The sequence below is a fragment of the Anastrepha obliqua genome, chromosome 1, assembly GCF_027943255.1.
Source record: "Anastrepha obliqua isolate idAnaObli1 chromosome 1, idAnaObli1_1.0, whole genome shotgun sequence".
NCBI classification, from domain to species: domain Eukaryota; kingdom Metazoa; phylum Arthropoda; class Insecta; order Diptera; family Tephritidae; genus Anastrepha; species Anastrepha obliqua.
The window spans coordinates 104,390,928-104,412,982 of NC_072892.1; the positions used below are offsets into that span (position 1 = coordinate 104,390,928).

The 22,055-nt window shown below is 36.1% G+C and overlaps 1 protein-coding gene across 5 annotated transcripts; it reads right to left on the bottom strand.

Moving 5' to 3' along the window:
- Window positions 1-1,034: 1,034 nt before the first annotated feature.
- On the bottom strand, window positions 1,035-22,041 carry LOC129253493 (metastasis-associated protein MTA1). Of its 5 annotated transcripts, none has more exons than XM_054891892.1 (13): window positions 21,789-22,041; window positions 19,602-19,763; window positions 8,185-8,292; window positions 7,506-7,732; window positions 7,043-7,363; window positions 6,778-6,966; window positions 6,287-6,562; window positions 6,003-6,202; window positions 5,673-5,923; window positions 5,032-5,586; window positions 4,812-4,939; window positions 4,636-4,751; window positions 1,035-3,749 (listed from the first exon to the last, which is right to left on the bottom strand). In XM_054891892.1, the coding sequence occupies exons 1-13, from the start codon at window positions 21,814-21,816 to the stop codon at window positions 3,581-3,583; spliced, it is 2,730 nt and encodes a 909-aa protein (XP_054747867.1). In that variant the 5' UTR covers window positions 21,817-22,041; the 3' UTR covers window positions 1,035-3,580. The 5 variants fall into 5 exon arrangements, with proteins under 5 accessions (XP_054747867.1, XP_054747866.1, XP_054747869.1 ...); XM_054891891.1 differs by having other exon boundaries at window positions 7,506-7,735; XM_054891894.1 differs by having other exon boundaries at window positions 5,041-5,586; window positions 7,506-7,735; window positions 21,789-22,040.
- Window positions 22,042-22,055: the final 14 nt, after the last annotated feature.

The window sequence follows — 22,055 nt, forward strand, 5'->3', positions numbered from 1 at the left end:
GGTCCAATGCAGACTTGCTTTGCTGGCCTGTTTCTGATCTGCTTTACTTTTTCTGCTATGGCCAAATGGTAGTTCTAAACGCTATCAGAATAATAGGAAAAAACGAAGCGACGATGAAATTGAAATGTCAAAGACCGAAAAAGCGCTGCCAAATGGAGCATTGCGCTATTCGAAACATTGAAGCGCTTCAAGCGACTGGGCGTCTGGTCAACTTTCATACATTACTGTACATTTCTATTCTTTTTTGACAGTTGTCGAAGCAAAGCCTGCCAAGAAAGCATGCATTGCATGCGGTCCGTTACAATCTTTGATATATGAAGTATATCAACAGCTGTCCAAAATATCATTAATTTTTCTAAATTTGATTTGGCTGGAGGCACCTCAAAATGTTATCCTAGAAAGATAATACTCTGGGATTTCTATTAACTTTTATAAAGGTAACTTTTCATTGCTATGCCATTATAAAACAAAACCACAAAAAATTCCATAGATTATCGCTCCACCCTACTGTACATACATATTTGTGCTCACATGCTGGGCAACTTTGAAAGCAGTTTAACACAAGGATTTATTCTAACGCCAATATTCTAATTTTTAAACATAGTTTCAATGCGCAAAATTCACAATAATGCTTCCAAAATTCAGTTGATTTCTAAAAATAATTTTCTTTCAATTGGAACTATGCAACTCAACAAAACATACACACCATACATCGATCCATCTGGCGACACTTTCTTAAATTGCACATAAAAACTATCACAACTATTATCATACTTTTGTAAAATTATTAGGTTAGAAAAGGAGCAAATGTCAATTATTAAAAAAAAAGATAGATTTTTGCAAATTATAGCTCGAAAAAGTATTCATACTCGTACATGTGTTTGAAAACCCCATTTTGAGAGCAAACGACGAACACATTTAAAGCTCCCTGTCCTTTTTTAGTGCATATTTTTTGTGTTTTTTTTTTTTTTGGTTTTTCACTTGTTTTCTCTGTAGTTTTCCAGTTAATAATTTCAATCAATATTTTACACGCCTTATGATATATTATATATTATTTTTATTATAATTAAACCGTTAATTAATTCATTAAAAAAATGCTTACACTTAGAAATATTTATTACTTTAAGTTTCGAACTACACTAAAATTTTTTTCGGCATTACTTGACGTCATTCTCACGCGCTGCATTGCGCTTCATCTGCTCTTGTTAATTTTATTGTAAAGTAAATTTTTATAGTAAAATATATATATTTATATATATACGTACACTACAAATTACAAATACGACTACATAAATATGTATATATTTTAATTATATAGTTTTTCATATTTATAATGTTAATTCATTACATTACATTTTTTCTTGTTTGCTGTATAAAATCCTAACTGAAATCTGCATTGCGGCTCCTTCGTACACTTTTTCTTAAGATTTAAAGTGCAAACAACTTTACGCCGTACTTCAAACATAGTATCCTAGTCTCAGTTAGCAATAACTCATCACCTCTTCCTTCTTTTAACGTACAAACAAAAAAATATTTTAATTAAATTTATTTTGATTTTTCCTATACAATGTTTTTACTATAGTCTAGATCTTATGTTGATGTGTTAAGATTTAATTTTTCATGCGAATATAATGTGTATTTTCCAACATTATTTTTTTCTTATTTTTTTTTTTATATCCATAAAGTGTAATTAACAATTTTGAGGCTTAAGGCATTTAACCGCCTCTTATTTAGCAGTAGACTGAATTGGTCAAATCGCCTTAAAGTACGTATTTTCGGTCAATTGTTTCAAGTAGTTAAAGTGCTTGCATTTACATGAATAGGTCAGGACTGTCTGTATATATGTATGTAATTAACACGATTTTTAGGTTTATTTAGTTTTTTAAATAAATTTGATTCTTATTGTGTTCTTGGGTATTACTGTGTTATTTATAGGCTTTAACTTTATTCAGTTCTGCGATTTTACAACACATAAATCACATACAAAAAGTGAGTTCAGAAGACATTTTTCGAAACAAACAAAGAAGTCAGTATATATGTATGTATATTTTATATAACTAAAGATGCTAAGAAAAATAGATACAATCTAAACAACACAAATTTGGAAGAGTTTTAACCGCTTGTTTGTTGTAAAAGAAAAGTCCCTTTTTAAGCAATATTTAGCGCATGAAGTTTTTATAATGCAATCGACAATAAAGCTAATTCTTAAAATATATTTCGTCCAGTTAACAAAAAAACTATAATAATACCATACTAACGACACGAAGGATCGAAACAAGAAGTTTGAAATTGTTCATGAAACTCAGTTGACGTAGGATTTAATGATAAAATGTTAAACCTACAAATGAAATAAAAAGGGTGCACTTTTCTTAATTGACAAATCGTATATAACAGAAGTTATATCAGTGATCAGTGGAAAACAATTTACCATTTTTTTAGCTTTAATTTAAAAACACATTCAACATTACGTGTCACCTGTGGCAACACTAGCAGCAATTGTACAATACGATAAATCTAATATCTTAGCATGAAATGAACATTGAATACTTATTGAACTAAGCAGAATAGATGAAATAATTGTAAAGGCATTTACACTTCATGCAATAAGGTACTTAAACTAAAAAGTTAAAAATAAAAGGCCAATTGTTTGGAGAGCAGGCTATTTTACGCAGAGCAGGAGAAGGCATATTACAACAAAGTCAATAGGAGGATTTTAGGTTAAGCTATACAAAATAGAAGCTAACGAAAGTGAACAGAATAAATTTACAATAAAATGTATGTGTATATAATTGTATATATGTATGCTTTTTTTTTGTTTTGTGTTTTTGTTTGTTTTGTAAATAACTACACGGCTATGCATGTACTTACGGATTTAACTTTAAGCTGGGAGTAAGCTATTTTCCGTGAAGACATATCAAATCAACATATATTCAAGACATACATGCGCCATGCATACGTATTTATATGTGGTGATGATTTTGCTTAAGTGTTAATATTTTATTCTTCTATGTATATTTTAAATATTTAATTACAAGCTATTAAAGTTGTAAATATGTAGCTGTATCGTTGTCCATATTTTCTTTTCACCGTTGTTGCCAACTTTCCCATTGATCAAATTATTTATGTACTATCTCTAGACAATCGTTTTAATTGCTTTCTTTTCTATATACACACACACATTTCGCTATTGCCAATGCAACTACGCAAGCGTAACTAGGTGTTTAAGTAATACGGAAGATTTCCGCCCTCTCAGTAGCCTCACCTTAACATGGACATGCACAAGACTTGTATTCCCATGTATGTTCAAAACGCTTTACACACACATTTAATTTAGCAACGCATCCATCGTGTATGGAAATGGTGGCGGGGTGCGTTGTGGTGGTGTGATTTTGCTTTGTTGTTGTAGCTGTTGTTTTTGTATTTGTTGCTGCTGTTGCTGTTGTTGTTGCAGCTGTAATGGTTTTTCATTGCGACTCATTGACGTTGCAACGGTTGTGCCTATTTCTGTAGATGTCACTGCGGTTGATATTGCCACTGCTGTTGTTGTTGTGCTTGTTGTGATTGCTGTCACTGACGACGGTCAGTCGAGTATTACAACTTGCGATTCGATTTGTCTGCTCACCGGCACGGCCGGTGCTGTAACAACATGTGCCATCTGTGCAATTTGTTGTGCCTTGAATGGTAGATCTCGCCATGGTTTGCGTGCAACACGTCGCAGGTCGGCAGGGGAAAGTGTCTTGCGCCATTTTCTGAAAAAACGTATTTTAATTATTTGTACTTTGCATTTAAAAATAGCAGATATGCATTTAAAATAGTAGATAATTAATAATGAGTCGAATTCAGTCGCGGTTAGAATATTTGCTAATAAATAATCAACAAAACAATATGAGATATGATTTAAACTGATTTAATGGCCTCCACATACTTAGTTTCCGTATTTTTATTTTGCGAGTCGGCTTAACAATAAAACAACAAATTAATTATTGCTACGTATAATTATATTAATTTGATGGCGGTCACCGTAGCCGAATGGGTTGGTGCGTGACTACTATTCTGGAGTCGTGGGTTCGAATTTCCATGCATTCCCACCAAAATGATAGAAAGTTTTATCTAATAGCGGTCGCTCCTCGGCTGGCAATGGCAAACTTCTGAGTGTATTTTTGCCAACTTTATATAGAATTCCAAAATTCGGAATCCCTTAATTTAGCCTAACTTGGAAATATTTTTCGGTACGAGCAGAACTATTTTTCTGGTATTCATTTATGCAAAAGAATGAAAAAATAAAAAAAAATTTATCACCAGTGCAGCAACGTTACTGATTTCTGCCCTACTTATTTAATTTACTAATTTTCCTAATTAAGAAAATCAGACGGTACATCTTGCCCTAAAGAGATTCATGTACAGAGATGGTTACAGCATAGAAACCTTGTTTAGTAATGCTAGCTCATCTCCCCATACGCTGTGCTGCAGTAAAATATTGAATATAGAATGGGGGCACCCAAATGAAAATATTGTCAACCGATCTATAATATTTTATCTATTGTAAATATCTGCATGTAAATTATAAATTGCAATAAATATTTTTATATGTGAATATGTGGAAATTTTATAAAAAGTTAGCTCAACTTGACTTACTTGCTGCCATCGGTAGCTCTAAAATAATAATCATCTGGTGCATCTACCCAGCTTATGACTTGTTTTCGTCCATTACCGGTACGTCCCATTTGTGCTAGTTTCGGTTTGCCGTTTAACTGCAAAACAAAAAAAATCTAAGACCAAAAACAAAATATTATAGAAAATTAATTAATTACGTGATGTCTCGTTAAGGTATGACCCGCAGCGGCCATCATTGCGGCAAATTGTTCATTGCTTGGACGATGTGATGGCATGGGATCCTTATTCGGACGCTTCGTTGGCGGATATACAGGGTAAAGCATCCCTACACAAAAGTTAAAAACACAAATAGATTATTTACATGTACAAATATTTATATAGACCTTCATGACTGTGTAATTTGTTTACACAACTCACACTCATTACCATCCACGGCTTCATCATTCCGGTCACGACCGCGCTTGCGCCAACAATCAGTACGGCGCGCTGCTGGAGCTCCGCCGCCTGTAGCTGGTGCTGGAACTGGCTGCAAATCCTTGGTCACTCTAGGACGATCTGCTGCTGGTTTTGGCGCTGATGCCACTGTATTGGTTGTTGTTGTTACCTTTGAAGCTGGTACTGGCGAAATAGCAGGTACTGCCGCAGGTAGTACTGCAGCAGCAACAGGAGCTGTTACTACCGGCGCTGGAGTTGGTATAATGGTTAAATCTTTCTCGACCTCCACAATTTTGTTGGGTACGCGCTCATACAACAAACTGCCATCGGGTGCCTTTGGTGGTTTGGGAAATGAGACCACATCGGGTTTTGGTATTTTGTCCTTTGGTGTCAACACTAACCATTCATGTGGTCCATTGCCTGGTGAACCCAGACGATTTGCTATTTTTGTAACACTGCCGCGTTCTCGCTTTTTTCTCTTTATCAGCAAAATTTTCTTGATGTCGGCAGCAGTTTTGTCATTTATTCGATTGGTAACTGTTTAAGAGTTATAAAAGGATATATATATATATATCAATGACGTTTAGTAAACTATATTGCTTGCATTTTTTAAATAAACTTACATTCCTGCTTCACCAATTGCGTGTTGATCGCAAACGATGTTTGGCGTGCTGCTTTCTTGGTTTTTATACAGTTTCGACAAAGAATACGTGCCAGTCGCGTCATTGCATTCGTGTGCAGATAAAAGGCGGTGCGAGTTTTCATAATGGGACGTGGGGAACCCGAACTTATAGCGATGCCATGCGCTTGATCGAAGTGACGCGCCAAATGAGTTTTTAATTTAAATTCTTTCCCACAATTAACCATCGGACATCTAGGCGAGTGGGGAGAGGGGGGAAATATAATGTAAATATTAAATACTATATTCATAAAGAAGTGATTTTTGTACTCACTTTTGCATTTGGCGATTGGACAAATCGCTTACTTTTTCGGTGTCGATAACCTCAACTACAACTGGAGCTGCTTTCTTTTTGGGTTCATGCTCGACTTCGGTTTTTGCGGCATTTCTTAAACCGCCATACTTTTTCCAATAGTCCCAACAACTTTGACAAAGACGGCATGCACCGTGACCACTACTAGTCCATGGATACCACTGTAAATTATTTATTTTCGATAATTTATTCAGTTTCATTTCAAATAGAAATTAGAAATTTTTAATGTAGACATTTTTGTTTACCTGTGACGATTTAACTGTTGAGCAAGATTCACATGGTTTGCCATTATTGGAAAGATCAGCACCACCATTTGTAGTGCCATTATAAATATTGGCACCTCCCTTTATTGAAACCCCACCACTGCCACTCTTATTTACTTGATTATATTGCGGCACATAAACCTGTTTCAACTTTAGTTCCGCCTCAACAGCCTTCACACGTTTCTGTTGCACATAGCGATCGGTTGTCTTCCACATATAATAATATTCTATTATCTGCTTTAGGGTTTTCCAAGGAAGCTGTAATACATAATTTTCGTCATCAATAGGACCACACAAAATCAAGTATTAATCTTTTTACGATAAAAATGTATGTCATCAAATAAATAAAATAAAGTTTTGTTTCACATTTCGTTAAGTCAGAAGTATTAAATTTATAAAACAAAAAATGAGCTTTTGCGTTAAATATGTCATTTGTAGATGTTAAAAAACTTGCATCATGGGCAACTACTTACAAAGTCCTGTCGAATGTCATTGAAATCTTTGCCATATTTGTCCAACGCCTCTTCGAATAGATTTGCCTCTGCGGCACTCCAGTCTTCAATTTCGTCGCGGCAGAGTACTGGCCCAGTGGAAGGAACTAACGAACACATCGCCTCTTCAATAGAGTAATTGTGCTTGTGCAGCGTATCCATGGCATGGAACTAGTTAAAAATAAATAAAAAGTTACATTACATTCAAAAACAAAATATTCTGATCCAACTATTTGAATCTACATACCAGTGTTATATCACGGCTAGCTGCTGCGGCAGACATATGCAAAGACGGTTGCTTCACCGAACTACTGCAGTCCAGTGCGCGTGCGAATGTGCCTATCGAGCGCGATACCACCAAAAACTGATCAATTTTTCGATCATTCAGGCTATGCTGTGTTTTCCACACCAATGTTTCGAGATCTTCTAACTTGCGCTCATCGCTCGAGACATCTTTGAGTTTCGCAGGGATTTCACTCTGGTAGCGACTACCTACACGTATTTCACCTTTGTCGGCGAGCAGTGTCTTCTGGTTAGGATCGAAGACTAAGCAGTAAAAGAATGTGTCCTGTATTTACATAAGGAAATGGAAAAGGTTAAATTGGTTAGTGATGAGGTGCATACAAAATACTTGTTTGCATATAGGAAATAAATAAAGGCCTAAAGTGAGGGCTAAGTAGTTAGTGTACGATGCGAAATTTACGACTCACGTCTTTACTGAGATAGCTTTGCAGGGATTCCGTTTCGTTCAGCAACGTAACCGAGCATTTGCCACGAATTTGTGTGGCGGGCAGTGCCTCGACTTGACGTGACAAAAACAATTCACGATGTTTGATCTGGTAGCGTTGTTTGGCTGTTAGTGGTTCACCTTTATCCGTAGATGCTGTGCCACCGCCAGGGCCATGATGTATAGGACTATTCAGTCCCTCATCCAGCGCTGCTATAATGACAAAAAATACCGAAAAAAATTTCAGTTCGAAGTATAATACATTTACATGTGGGTGTGTGTGTATACATGTAATATAATAACTAAAATATTACTTGCATAGGCAAATAGTATCTGTGTGTGATCCAATCAGTAGAAAAGATACAACCGAATCTAATAAATATAATTAACAAAATAGTCAATCGAAAAGAAAGAAAGCAATCACAGCGTATCGAAGTAAAGTGCCAACTTTAAACTAAATTTTTCACTAATACACATCAAATCAAGACATAAATAAGATGCTACGAAATTAGGAACTGTAATTGTTAGCTATTTTTTACGTAAATACATACAAACATACATAAACCATTTTGACATTTTCAATTTTCAATTTTAGTTAGATATTTTGGTAAAAAATTCTATGATACACTACTATGAAGTTGAGTGATTGAATTAGTTGGTACCTATCGAAGGATCTAGTACTGCTTGTGCGGCCTGCTCTTCGCCTACTGGTGTTCTAAGCCATGTTTTCTTCAGCTTCGTAGCCAGTGGAGAATCTTCAGCGGTTGCCACTATGATCGATGAGGATAAGGAGGAGGATTTAGTGAAAATGTCATAACATATTTTATGTGCATTGTGATGTTTTTAGTAATATTTTTAGGTTTATGTTAATTTTTAATTAAAATTACTACTGCAATACTGATAGCTAGAAAATTTAAATCCACACTACTTCCTACGATACAGCAAAAAGGTGTCAAAATTAATGTAATTAAAAGTATTCGTGTGAAAGTAATATCAATTGGCAGACATCATATTTTCAATAACACTGTGGAACAAACATTTCAGAGCCTCAACCAAACCAGTTACAAATGGTAGTATCCACGCGTAGTAGTGAAAGCCCTATACGATTTACCACACCAACGCAATTTTCTTACTCTGGGTTAAAGATTAATGCATTTAGCCAAAAATGCCTCTGTTTTACTTCAAATATTATGTAGAAATAGAGTAGTAGTGGTTACTCATCTTCAGAGATCTGTGATACATTTTAGCGAACTATTTTTCGACAGAACGTATAAAGCGCCTAACCCCTACTATGTGAGTCTTTTTGACCTTCTTTTTAGATAGCTTATTTTGAGCGAAAAATTTTATTAGAGGCAAACGAAGATGAAAAACTTCTACAGATTAAAGAAGAAGCGTAAATCGTGGCGGTGCGAGACTTTAATAATATGGTTATTCGATGCCTTTTTTCCCCAATGGTAGCACTTCCTTCACATTATTTGTGTTGTTGTAGCAGTTTGCAAGGGCATGTTAAGTGCAATGAAGTTTCCGAAGTTTGGTGTAAGAGCGATCGCCCCTCGGCAGGCAATAGTAAAGCGAAGTCAGATAGATGGCACCACTGACGCGTATCGAGATTTTATTTATTTAGTAGCATCTCTTGGGAAAACACTCTCCAAGGTTCTGCCAGATCGGTATATTTCTTTGTATTGGACATTCATTTAAATCGAGGAAGTCAAGTGACTTTCCTTTTTCTTCACGACAACGCACCAGCTCACTCATTAGTAGTTGTGGTCGCAAAATTATTGGAAATAGGTTCTCAACTCATTTCACATCTACACTACTCTCCAGACTTGACTCCCTCGGATCTCTTGGACTACTACTTGAAGGGATCGAAAAACTAGAGCAGCGTTGGACGAAGTTTATAAGCCTAAAATGAGACTATGTCGAATGTCGAAAAATAAAAAAAGTAGTTTTTATTTTTCCACTTTTCAAACGACCCCGGTATGTATAAGCAATGTATTTATTCAATTGACAAAGACGGTAACTTTGTCGAGCGTAACCAATTTATTTATATTTATTTAGGTCCCCAGTAGCCAGTGTGCTAATTAAGTTAGGGTTATATTGCATATGTCCCCTATAAATAATAATAATAAATATTTATTTATTGTTTTAAAAAAGGTCTAAGCTTTTCTGATTTATTCTGAGTTAACTGAAGCTTAGGAACAATGAAGGAAAGCTTTTTCCGTGTTATCAGTATCGGTTTACTGTGATCAGGTGATCCAGGATAAAGTTGTGATTGCTTTATCATGCAATTGGACATGTTAGTATTTGGTCGAAACGTTGCTGGAATTTAGCAATGGTAATGTACAATGGGGACAATGAGGTTTCCAATTGGTTTAATTGGGGCTCTAAACAACAACAAAAATTGTTCCATAGTGTAGCATAAGAATATTTAAAAAGTTTTTTTTTTAACTATCTCAATTACATGAAGAACTAGTTATGCACAGTGATAATTCATTTTATAATAAGAATATTTAAACAAAACACGTATTTTTATATATAAAAACGAAGAAATTTTCTTCGAGACAGCATCACTCAAAAACTCCTGCCTCGTTGGAAGTCCTATAGGTCGCAAATATAGGGTTGTGGAATAAGACGTGTTATTTTGATATTCAAAGAAAAATGCTTTTTTAATATAAATGATCGGATGTTTATTTCATTATAAAGAGGAAAATACGCCGTTAATAGTGGAAAAGAACATCAGGCAAATGACCACCACGACCACGCTTGCAGGACAATGTCCTTTTCATGAAAATTTCTATAACTGAATTGCAAAGTGGCTGCCCTGCATATGTCCTCGATAGCCTGACGAACCCCATCTTTGAGGTCTTGAATCGACCCTGGGTTGTCGGCGTAGACCTTCTCTTTCACGTGGCCCTAAATGAGGAAAAAAGTCACAAGGTGTTAAATCACAAGATCTCGGTGGCCAATTGTGATCACCTCTTCGAGAGATAACACGGTCCGGAAACTTTTCTCGTAAAGATCGTTGGTTGTGTGGCACATAGCGCCGTCTTGTTGAAAATAAACGTTGTCCAGATCAATACCATCCAATTCCGGCCATAAAAAATCGTTAATTATCTCTCGATAGCGCAATCCATTCATTCATAACACCTGTTATTTGAAAACCCGTTTTGTTTGTATACTTTCTGCTCAAATATGAACGAGACGTTATCAATAAAACGGTCCGCGGATGACATATGGCAAAAATAAATTTTTTGTTTTTTGGTAGGACTGTTATAAGCTTACATGGAAAATTTCAGCGTGATATGTCACATAGTTTGTTTTCTGTGCTACTGTAAACAAGTCAAGCTCGAGTGTGTTCTTCGAATTTAACGATGGAAATTCAAGTTGAACAAAGAATTTGTTTGAAATTTTGTTATTCCAACAAAATTTCGGCTTCAGACGCCTTAAGAATGTTGCAGACAACCTATGGGGACTCTGCTCTATCGCGTGCACGTGTTTTCCAGTGGTACAAATCGTTCAAAGAGGGCCGTACATCGGTTGAAAACTTGCCTCATGAACGTCGTCCAGCAACATCAGTAAACGACGAAAACATCGGAAAAGTAAAGGAAATTGTGCTTGAAAATCGCACAAATCGCAAAATCGGTTAACGCTGAATATTATTTAGACGTTTTAAAGCGTTTGCGCGAGAACATTCGTCTTAAAAGGAAGGAATTGTGGGACAACAAGTCATGGTTCTTGCATCACGATAATGCACCAGCTCACGCATCACGTCTTGTTCGCGATTATTTGAACAAAAATAATGTTAATATCGTTCCGCAAGCACCGCATTCACCTGATATGGCTCCATGTGACTTTTTCCTGTTTCCCAAGCTCAATTTGCCGCTCCGTGGAAAACATTTTGAGACAATTGAAGTCATAAAAGAGAATTCGAAGAACACACTCGAGCTTGACTTGTTTACAGTAGCACAGAAAACAAACTATGTGACATATCACGCTGAAATTTGCCATGTAAGCTTATAACAGTCCTACCAAAAAACAAAAAATTTATTTTTGCCATATGTCATCCGCGGACCGTTTTATTGATAAGGTTTCGTTCATATTTGAGTAGAAGGTACAACTCATTTTAGCCACCTATTTGTATTAAAACAATTTTTGATTTTAATTAAAATGGCGGGATGAAAAACCACAAAACACCAGGGTATTCTACCGTCTGTGAGATCAAACTGTTTTTTGGCGTAAAACTACATATATGTGTATGTTATTACGGCAGCTTCTTGATTTTTATGATTTCTATCATCCCATTTTTTAAATTTTATTGAATCAAAAATATTACACAAATATTATATTACAGCCAAGGCGCATTCATTAAGGTGGTGGTACTAGACCAACAACAATGTTTTGTACGTTTAATTGTCACGGTATTGGAAAAGTAGAAAACAAAAAATTAATCCGCCTGGTTTCATTCTGTGCTGACAGCCACATGGACAAGGGGGAAGAAAGAAGCTGATTTGCCGTTACCACCTTCAATAGATTCGGCTTGATTTTTTAAGATTCGCCCAGGAATCAATGCGAATATTAAAAAAAAAATCTTTTTGAAAAACAATTTTTTATAGCGTTGCCAACTGAATTTTATTGCAAAAATAGCAATTTATTACACATTCAGTTGTATATTAAGATATATGGAGGTATTGAAGGAAAGGTGTTTAGGCGAGTTTAAACAAAAATATTTTTAGCTGGTGTTGCCACTTATTTCTTTGGAAATTACGAAATTATTTACTAAAATGAATTAATTGTTTTAAAGTATATATGTACAGATACATATATATACAGCGTGCGCCATCTCGAGCTTCGGTATGGAAATATTGAATAACTTTAGCAACTAGCAAAATTGAATGTTTGTTGGAATTTTTTTATTTGATTTTGTCCTTTACAATCTGTTTCAACTGCACTTAGAACACAACATCCAACAAATGACCACCTTTACGAGCCACACAATATTGTGCTCTTTTTTTCGAATTTTCCATTACTTTTGCTAGCATTTCGATTGATATTGCCTCTATTTCAGATCTAATATTGGTCCTGAGCGCTTCCAATGTAGTGGGCTTGTTGGTGTATACTCTACTTTTTAAATAGCCCCACAAAAAAAAATCCGGCGGCGTCAAATCCTTCTAAGAGTGGTTCCTTTTATGTTTAGCTGCTGGGCACGGTGACGATATGACAGATTTGGGCTTTTCAAAACACTCTGCTTGACAGTTTCAACAATTTCATTGGAGCGTCTTTTACGAACTGAAACACGTTGATGATTTGCTACAGACCCCGATTCTTCAAAATTTTTAGTCAGATTGCGTATGGTGTTATCAGAAAGCACTTTACGACCGCGGTATTTTCGACGGTATGCACGTTGAGCAAGCACAATTGAACGACCATTTTCCAAATACATGGTCACAATTTCCGCGCGTTCTTTAGGTGTAAAGTTATTCATCGTTAAAATTGTACTGAATTGACGTTTCCAAATTATTTTTTCTCAAGTCCTTCTGACAATGGATAGCAAAGTATTTCAATATTTCCATAGCGAAGCTCGAGATGGCGCACCCTGTATATATATATATCTATATCAATGCTTAGCTTTAATCCAGCAATATTATCAAAGGACGTCATCGAATTAAACAAAAAATCAAATTAGTTAGGTTAGAACATTGTATCAAACAAAATGTGTTCAAAAGAATGGAAAAAGCTTTAATAAAAACTGTTTGTGTATGGCGATGCCACCTAACTCTCTAAATGCAAACGGTAAATAATAGTACATATGAATTAAGTATTAGGATTTTAATACAAAAAAGGCAATACCACTTATTTTTTTTATTCAAAAGGTAATGGATTTGTATGTGCACTAAAATAATAAAAAAATTTCAGAAAATTAAAATTTGGCATATCTCCAAAACTGTTGTCCGTTTCGTCGTTTGATCCTTACTATTACCTTCTTAAATATTTTACTTTAAACCCTATATTTTGCTTTCAGAAAAACAATTACTTCCAGGGAATTGAGAAAAATATGTACAGGGTGATCCATATAGTGCTTTCCTTTAAAAAATTCCAAAAAATTTACAAAAATTAATTTGTATTTCGGTTATTATTGGTTGCTTAAAAAAGCACACATTCTCATTATTTTGGAACACGATTCCATTCCAGTGTCTGCCCCAATTGACTTCGCAGTAGCGGATCCAGTTAACCCAGTGTTCCAAGATCTTGGTGACAGTTTCTGGCTCTACCTCACGAACGGTTTGCTCGATACTCGCCTTAAGGGCCTGAATTGTTAATGGCATGTTCGCTTAACTTCGGCCTTCCACGGCATGTTAAGCGCCAAAGTGTAACGACGCCAAATCGCAACTCCGAGATGATCAATTGACATCGCCGCGACGACTACCGACGACAATAGCACGATTACCGAACTTGGCACACACACTAGGCAGCAAAATTTTTAAATAAAAAAAGCCAATGATGTCCCTGCTCCAAAATCCGCATACAACTTTCACTATTTGAGTATGTATTTGCTTCTCGACGATTACGTGAGAAACGAAAATTTGTTGCGTCAAAATGCGTATTTTCAACAAACGTACACCAATTTTTTTATTTTTTAAAGAAGTTTTAGACACCACAAAAATATATGATTGACCTTTTTTTGTAAACAAATTTAATTTTTATGAAGTCTGGTATTTTGTGCACTTCTGCCCGTGCGCCCCCAAACGCGAGTATTAAAGTATATTTATGGTAATTTTTTTGGACAACACAACAATTTGTAAACAAACTCAGCTGATATGATATAACTTCTTCTACCAGTTTTTGCCAGTGATGGCAATTTTTCCATTCATTAAATTTTGGGCTTTTTCTTCAATTTGGGATAGAATTTTCGGTGACGCTCTTGATTTTGATAATGGCTAATTTTGTTATCGAACACAAATCTGCCAAGATTTCCAGCGGTAAAGAGCTGTACTGTCAAAATGCCATACGATTTAAAAAACACTTTATGGACACAATTTTAATTCGATAGGCACGTACATAAATAAATGGTTTTCGACAATTTTTTTGAGCATTTATTATATTGCACACAAAAAAAATTGGCATAAATTAACGCGATGCTAAAATTGAATAGGCCATGAAACAGTATACCCAGATGCCTTCTAAAGATATGAAAGTGGTTGGATTGGAGAAAGGCACCTTTCTCTAACCGATTGACCCAAAGTGAACGTTTTTGACTAATATTTATAGTTTGAAGTAGCTTTTTGGCACAACGATGAGCGACTTTATTCGAAATAAAGCCAGAAACTCTCAACAAGATATCTTTTGGGAAAGCGCTATTAAGAAGCCCGCGGAGGCAACGACATGAAATAAAATCAAATTAAAAAGGGTGTTGCTTGCTCTTAGACCTTAAAGTCCTTTCACCTACTCATAACAGTAACTAACCCAAACGCAGTTCCCTCAATAAACTTAAGATGGAAATGCGTTGAACTGTACTAGGCCGATATGTCTACTCCTTCTTCTCGTTATGGCATCGTATTCAAAAAGACGGTGTACTGTGGTTTCTGCGGGCCATTCTCAAATTGTTCTTAAGGCTTAAAATGCTTTAACCATTTTTGACTATACCCTCGCAATAAAAACTTCGCCTCGCGTAGCCTAACAATTAGCTTCCAGCTTACGTCTCGTAGCTTCTAATCTCTTCTTTTTTGGTATGTTGCCCTATGTCAAGGCCATACTGTCGCTCAAAATGGCAATTCGCTCGTTCCAGAGATTTTTAGCTAAATTGATCTCTGCACATGTATGTACATATGGCATACGCTTACGCTGCGAAGATGCTAGGAAGGCATAAATAGCTTTGTTTTGGTGTATTCCAGCGTGTATGCCTTCGTGTTTTTGAAGCAATCTGTATACTATTGCAGAGTACAATCACATAGTTTCCTTTCGAAACAGGTGTACTCCAGTTTGCTTACCCGTCCAGTTCGAACCGAAATTTCCACATCAATGAAACATTGGAATATAACTCTCATAATGAAACAAAAGAAAATTACATAAAAAATACTTCTCATCTAAGGGCAGTTATGGGGCAACGTTTTTGCGATAAATCTTATGACCGTTATGTATGTCCCTACTCTCAAGATGAATACCGGTATTACTTTAAATATATCTCGAAATCTCGAGATCAAAATTTTCCACTAATATATATATGCATCCCTAGTAGAGCATTTTACGGGCTAACGCATTGTTCAGGATATGTTAATTTTAAGTCGACCTTCTTGTAATACGGCGCAATTTTTGTACACTAATTTCGAAAAATGTAAACATAAAATCTATATTACTAGTTTTTAATAATTCATAAAAATTAATTTTTGTCCTAAAAAGAATGTCTGAAACTATCGAAATATAATATTTTGTGTCTGCGAATTAAGACGTTTATGCAGTAGTCTGGTAACTTTCAAGTGAAATAAATATTTATGTTTGATCAGGGAATTAAATGAAATTATTTGTAACCCACAAAGTTAGAGCAAACTTTTTATCAAAGACCGAAACCAAATAACGCTTTAATGTCACCTGGCGAAAATGCCATAAAGTAAGCCTTAATGTATCTGCATTACTTTAGAAACAGAGCAACCAAACCAAAGTGGAGATGGGGAACGGAAATGGATTACCACCAACAGAACCTACAAACTTACGAACGATAGCCGAAAAAAGAGGAAGCGCAATGTGATGCAATGGCGTTGAATTGAATAGGGTGGAAAAAAGGAAAACTGATTGTGGGATGAATTGGAGTGGTGTTTCGCTCAGCAAAGATGTCTGAAGTTGCCGGTTAGCATAGTAGGTATGGAAAATGGTGGCGGTGGTAGTGGGAGAAGGCGCACACATACAAGCACACATCCAAATGAAAATGCATGAGCCCGACGGGGCCGCGAACTGTAGAGTAGAGCACTGTGCAATGTACTGAGGCGGCGGCCAGAACGCGTTTTGTGGTATTTGCCACCCCCGCTTATGACCGCTCGAACAGGCCTCGTGTGACGCGTTTTTGCGCAGGCAAACGATTGAAAAGAAATGTATACGTATGCACATACAACGGCCGATAGGACGGGGCGGGGGCCGCGTATTGTGTGTGTATAGATATCCATATGTATGTATGTAGTAGTAAATTTTGATTAGTTTTAAAGCAAAACTTCCGGTGGATAAAAAAGTGTTGAATTATTATATTGTAACAAAATTAGTGGTTAGTATTTTTATTCAACACCATTCGTCGCCGTTGTAACCATTTTAAATTTATGTTGGTACATTTTCGCTTGACCTGGGAGGGTACTTCGTTCTGCATTGATAATATACGTATGTATGTGCATACGTAATATGGTTATGGTACTCCTATTTATATGAAATCAACAGTAAGTCACATCGCATATTGACGATATAATGGCATGAGGAAGGCGATACTTTACCATCCAAGTGAATAATTCGGAAACCGCGACATTTGGCGTGTTCAACTTGCAACGGCAGGCTCCCATTGAAATTGTGTGGATGTGTATGTAACTGTGTGTATTGTGTGCGTATATATGTACATAGATAAGGTTTGCACCGAAAATTCGTATGATCTGGTGGTTGTTGAAATGGACGAAGCGTAGTCGGTGTTTAGAATTTGTTGTTATTGTAGTCAAAATTTGGTTACGCACACATACGGAGACATATACAAATATACGTGAGTATATATATTCGCACTTTGGTAAAGGGTGTAGGTGTATTTCAACTGCAGCCTTTAGCCTCATTTTCGTGCGTTCATACACACAACCACATTGATAGACCACCGACTGATAGTATACACCTAAGCATTGACGTATACACATATCAAGTCATACATATCATACATACATTGTATATTTGTATTTACATAAATACATAGCGCTATGCCAACAAGCATTTTCAAGTATATTTGCGCCCACCTTTTGGCCATCAACTGAAGCCCCTTCCCACCCCATTCCCTACTAACATCCTACACAATCCCTAACGGTATCGAGGTACTGCCGCAATCAACAACCTAAAGCGGGTAGTTTAGACAAAGTTACGCAGGGAAGCAACTCAGTAGTTAAGTATGTATGTTTGTACATATATATATATATGTATTTTGTTTTAGATATGTATGAATAAATGTAAGTTGTGGAGCCCTCTCAGCCTCAGCTTCGGCCTCAGTCTCAGCCTCTGCAGCTGTTATTGCTGCTACTTGATGACGTTGTCGCTGAACGTTATTGCAGTTGTTGTTGTTTATTACTCGTTGCTCTGCTCTTGTCGGTTGGCTGGCTGACTGAATGACTGGTTGGTTGGTTAGCTGGTTAGCTGGGACCTCCTGTCTTGTATTAGGCATCGATGCAGATGCGGATATTCTGAACGCTGTTGCTGGCCTTATTGTTTCGCCTGTTGTTTTTACTGTTGCTGAAACTATTGCCGGTTATTCGCTGTCGGTAATACGCTGGTTAGCGTAGACAATACCACTAGTTTCTGGTTGCAAATCATGCATAGGTACATATGTGCATATTTATGTACAATACTAGTGAATGTTCATAATGTGAAATACTCGACCCATTGCGATCTGTTTCTACGTATTTGTATGTATGTGTGTATAAGTTAGGTCTAAAGTTTATGTATTAACGAATGACCGGCGTTGTACCTGCATACATAATTGTCCACACAACCTGCGACAATCCCGGATTACATTACTTTTTAAGTTCTGAATAACTTTCACATTATATTTGCATGATACGAGAAGTAATAACCCATTGTAGCCATATTTATTAGCATAGGCACGCCAACAATTTAAAGATACTAGATGTTTCTGTATTTAACGCTCTGAGCAAGAATTTGTATAGGGTAAACAATTATTGCAAAGATTTACAAGGATTTTCCGGTGCTCAGGAATCGAAAACAAGTAGTTTAGCGATGACCAAATTTTATTTATAACTTGGTATGTACGTATAGCCTAATTCCCACACATGTACGGAAATGCTGCTGGATTGACGATTCTTACCGGATATAAATCCAAGTCGTTCCGGTAACGTAGAAACTACTGTCGTGGGACCGATGGGTGGATTGATTTTATTACCGTGTGTGATAAGTCTGATTTGAAGGTAATTATCTATGCAATTATATATAGCTCAAGGTCTAGTAGCTAGTGCTTTAGTATATAAATGGAATAGGTAATTATTTATAATTATTATTTTCCCTGCTTGGTGCGATAGCCGCTTAAGCAATTTTGGTCGAGTGTAACAAAGCGCGCAAGTCGTTTCTTTCTCCTGTTAACAGGCGCATAAAATGCATAAAAGAGGGATTCCTCTTCCTCTGCTACCACCTGCTGGTATCGCATCCGGAGCGTTTGTATCCATTCGGACAAAATTACCTAGCCAACTTAGCCGCTGCATCTTTATTCCATGCACTATGTATATGTCCCGTAAAGCTTATACAGCTCTTTGTCCCATCGCCAGCTTGCAAAGGTCTAAAAACCTTCCGCAGAATCTTTCTTTCAACACTCCAAGGGGCGCCTCATCATCCAATCTTCTCCACCATATAATAAAACGGGCATGATGAGAGATTTATTTAATGCTAGTTTTGTTCGTCGGGAGACGACTTTACTACTCATTTGCCTATTTAGTCCAGAACATGTTGGCGGATGAGAACTCCGTACTCTGATGATCACCCCGGCAAATTTCTCATAAAAAAATAATTTATCCCTTTATAGGTATGTTTCTTCTATTGAAAGCTATACAAAGAAGTAGGTACAGTCTAGTCAATTAGGTAACTAAATGCAGAAGGCTTCGATAGACAACATTTAATATATCACACCATTAGAACCATTAAAGCTGTCTCATATACTCATACATACTACATTTATAGTATGTAGATCAATGATATACACAGAATCAAGCATTAATGTTCATAATACAAATAATAGTGTATGACGACGATAAAAAATAAATAAAACTCTTTTAAGCATTTGCTTCTATAGATTCTTTGCATAAACATACATATTGGAGGTAGGTTTAGCGAATAGAGTTATTTAACTTACGTTGATGTTTATCGGCCAACTGAACCAGAGGATTCGGCAGATCGCGCCTTCTGTAGAAGCACATAACTTTTGCTTCCACATTACCAGACTGATTTTTATTTAGCTCCTCTATGCGTCGTATTAAAAATGGATTACTTGGATTCGTCTCTACGTAAACATAGTCTGGAAAACGGAGGAAAATAAATTTATAAATAAGGAATCGAAATAAATAGTCTTAATACAAAAAAATGCATTTGTTGCTGCTGTGTTGAGGGGCATATTCAAATCGGGGGCTGCTTAGTAGTTTCGCGTTTTAATAAACAATAAACTAAGATCAAATAAATTGGACTCGGTGGCTCGCTCGCTACGTTGATGAAAGGATACGAAATTATATAAACACTGATGGCAAAAATGTTTAAACCTTTTTGGCTTCGCTACATATTAAAATGTAGCGTGAATCTATAATAGATATTCTTGCTTAAGCCCACATATATTAAACAATATAGCCAAATCGATGTTCAAAATTGCTACTGTAGTAGCATCTTCTTTTCCCATCTTCGCACGACACTAACCTCCTATTCATGTACCCACTCAAACCCAATTACCCAACCCCTCTCTCTTTAGATCTTTCCAGGACCCTTCCGGAAGAAACAGCAAGTTTTTTGGCGATGACGACCAAGGCTTGGTGAATTGCTACAACAAAACTAAAACCAAATTGTGGTTGCATTTTTGAGTTGCTACAATAATAACAACCAAAACAAATTAGCAAATAACTTTTCAACAAATAAAATTAATACAAATACCAGGTCCATCATAAACATGTACGTCAAACCTAATGATCAAACATCATAACGAAAAACATCAGAATCGAAAACGAAAAAAGAAACGAGCGAAAGCTGCATTAACAAACTAAGCAACAAACAAGTGGGAAAATATAAATTAGTCTTCCCGCTGCGGTTATAATCATACGTACTTAAACACATACACATGCACTCTTGCATATATAGTCTTATACACATGCACAGATGCCACATGGCATAATGGCAGCAAGAGCTACGCGATGCATTAACTAGCAAACTAACCAATCGACAAAAGATCGGAAAGACTGATGGCCGAAAAATTTACTGACGGCAGCATTTGCTTTATATAGAAGGCTGTACATAGAATCAAATAAAGACAAAAAAAAATTGGTAAAAGAAGTAAGAGCTCTTAAATTAAACTACCGGTATGCACTTGTTCCATTTGGCTGTATTTAATGCTAAGGTCAGCAATTCCTCTACAATTTCACATAAATGCACCGAGCAATTTTAAAACGAAAACCTGTTTTTTGCAAAATGTTCTGCTGATCTTATTGAATAATCAAACAATATGTTATATATCTAACTGATAATTCACTAAGATTTTTTATTCTAATATAGGTATAGTTGAAATTGACCACATTCTTGTGTATATGTATATTAATACATATGTATGTATGTATAACACAAACTTTCTCTATTTATCTATGCTGCATCGCTTGATGGTAGGATCGGCAGTGACTGGACCGCAGAACGCATGAAATATTGAACAGCATTTGCCGAAAAATTTCAAGCTAAAATTAATATACTCAGCTAGTTTATATTTATTCATGCGTACTCCGGCTAGTTCACATATAATCTTGTTAAATCTAATTAAATTAATCTTAGTAAGGAAATGAGCAAGTGCATATGATTTGAATTGTTATCTCAATGCTAGCTTAAGTTTGTAGCTGCACCTTTTCAATGTCGCTCGAATAATGTCTCAAACAAATCTCAAAACCTTTTCAAATATTATACTAAAACACATTTCCTCCTTAAAGCTAACGAGTTATGACAAAGTTTAGACGCATTTACCAACATCTGATAGCACGATAGAGTATGATTTTAATATGCCATCTCCTTGCACATTTCTTATTTAATCTTACAATACAGAATACAAATGCAAGCCATAAATGCAAAATGCAGTTTTGGACGTCGCAGACGAAACGAAAGCTGCGACGTGACAGCGATACCAACATAGGCCAAAGCGAACGCAGTGCACCACCGCGCAACAGCGGCAGTGGCAGCGGCACCAGCAACCGCGACAGTAACAACAGCAGCACCAAATGCGGCGACGGCAGCAACAAAAGCGCCAGCGCCGAAAGACACGAACAAGGTGTAAAACGCAGAAGAGAAAATGGAAAATTTTTACCTCCAACCCGATACATATTTGTGGCCATTTTCACTCAATTTTCAACCACAATTTCACACAAAAAGTGTTTAGCACTTCTTTAATTATTATTTTTCACAATTTTCATGCAATTTTTTTCACATTTAATCGCGTTAATTTTAATTTGTTGTGATTACATTCACAAAAGACGCGTTTTTTTCGTCGCCATCTTAGAAACACAAAACGTCAAATGTCAAAAAGTTTCGTGGTGGAATTTTTGCAAGCCCGTCCTCTTCTGGTCGATTACTA

Coding starts and splice junctions, on each gene's coding strand:
- LOC129253493 (XM_054891891.1), bottom strand. CDS start 21,816: ATGGCCACAAATATGTATCGGGTTGGAG. Junction 6,563..6,777: donor ATGACATTCGACAGGACTTT/GTAAGTAGTTGC, acceptor TATGTATTACAG/CTTCCTTGGAAAACCCTAAA. Junction 6,203..6,286: donor CAACAGTTAAATCGTCACAG/GTAAACAAAAAT, acceptor AATAATTTACAG/TGGTATCCATGGACTAGTAG.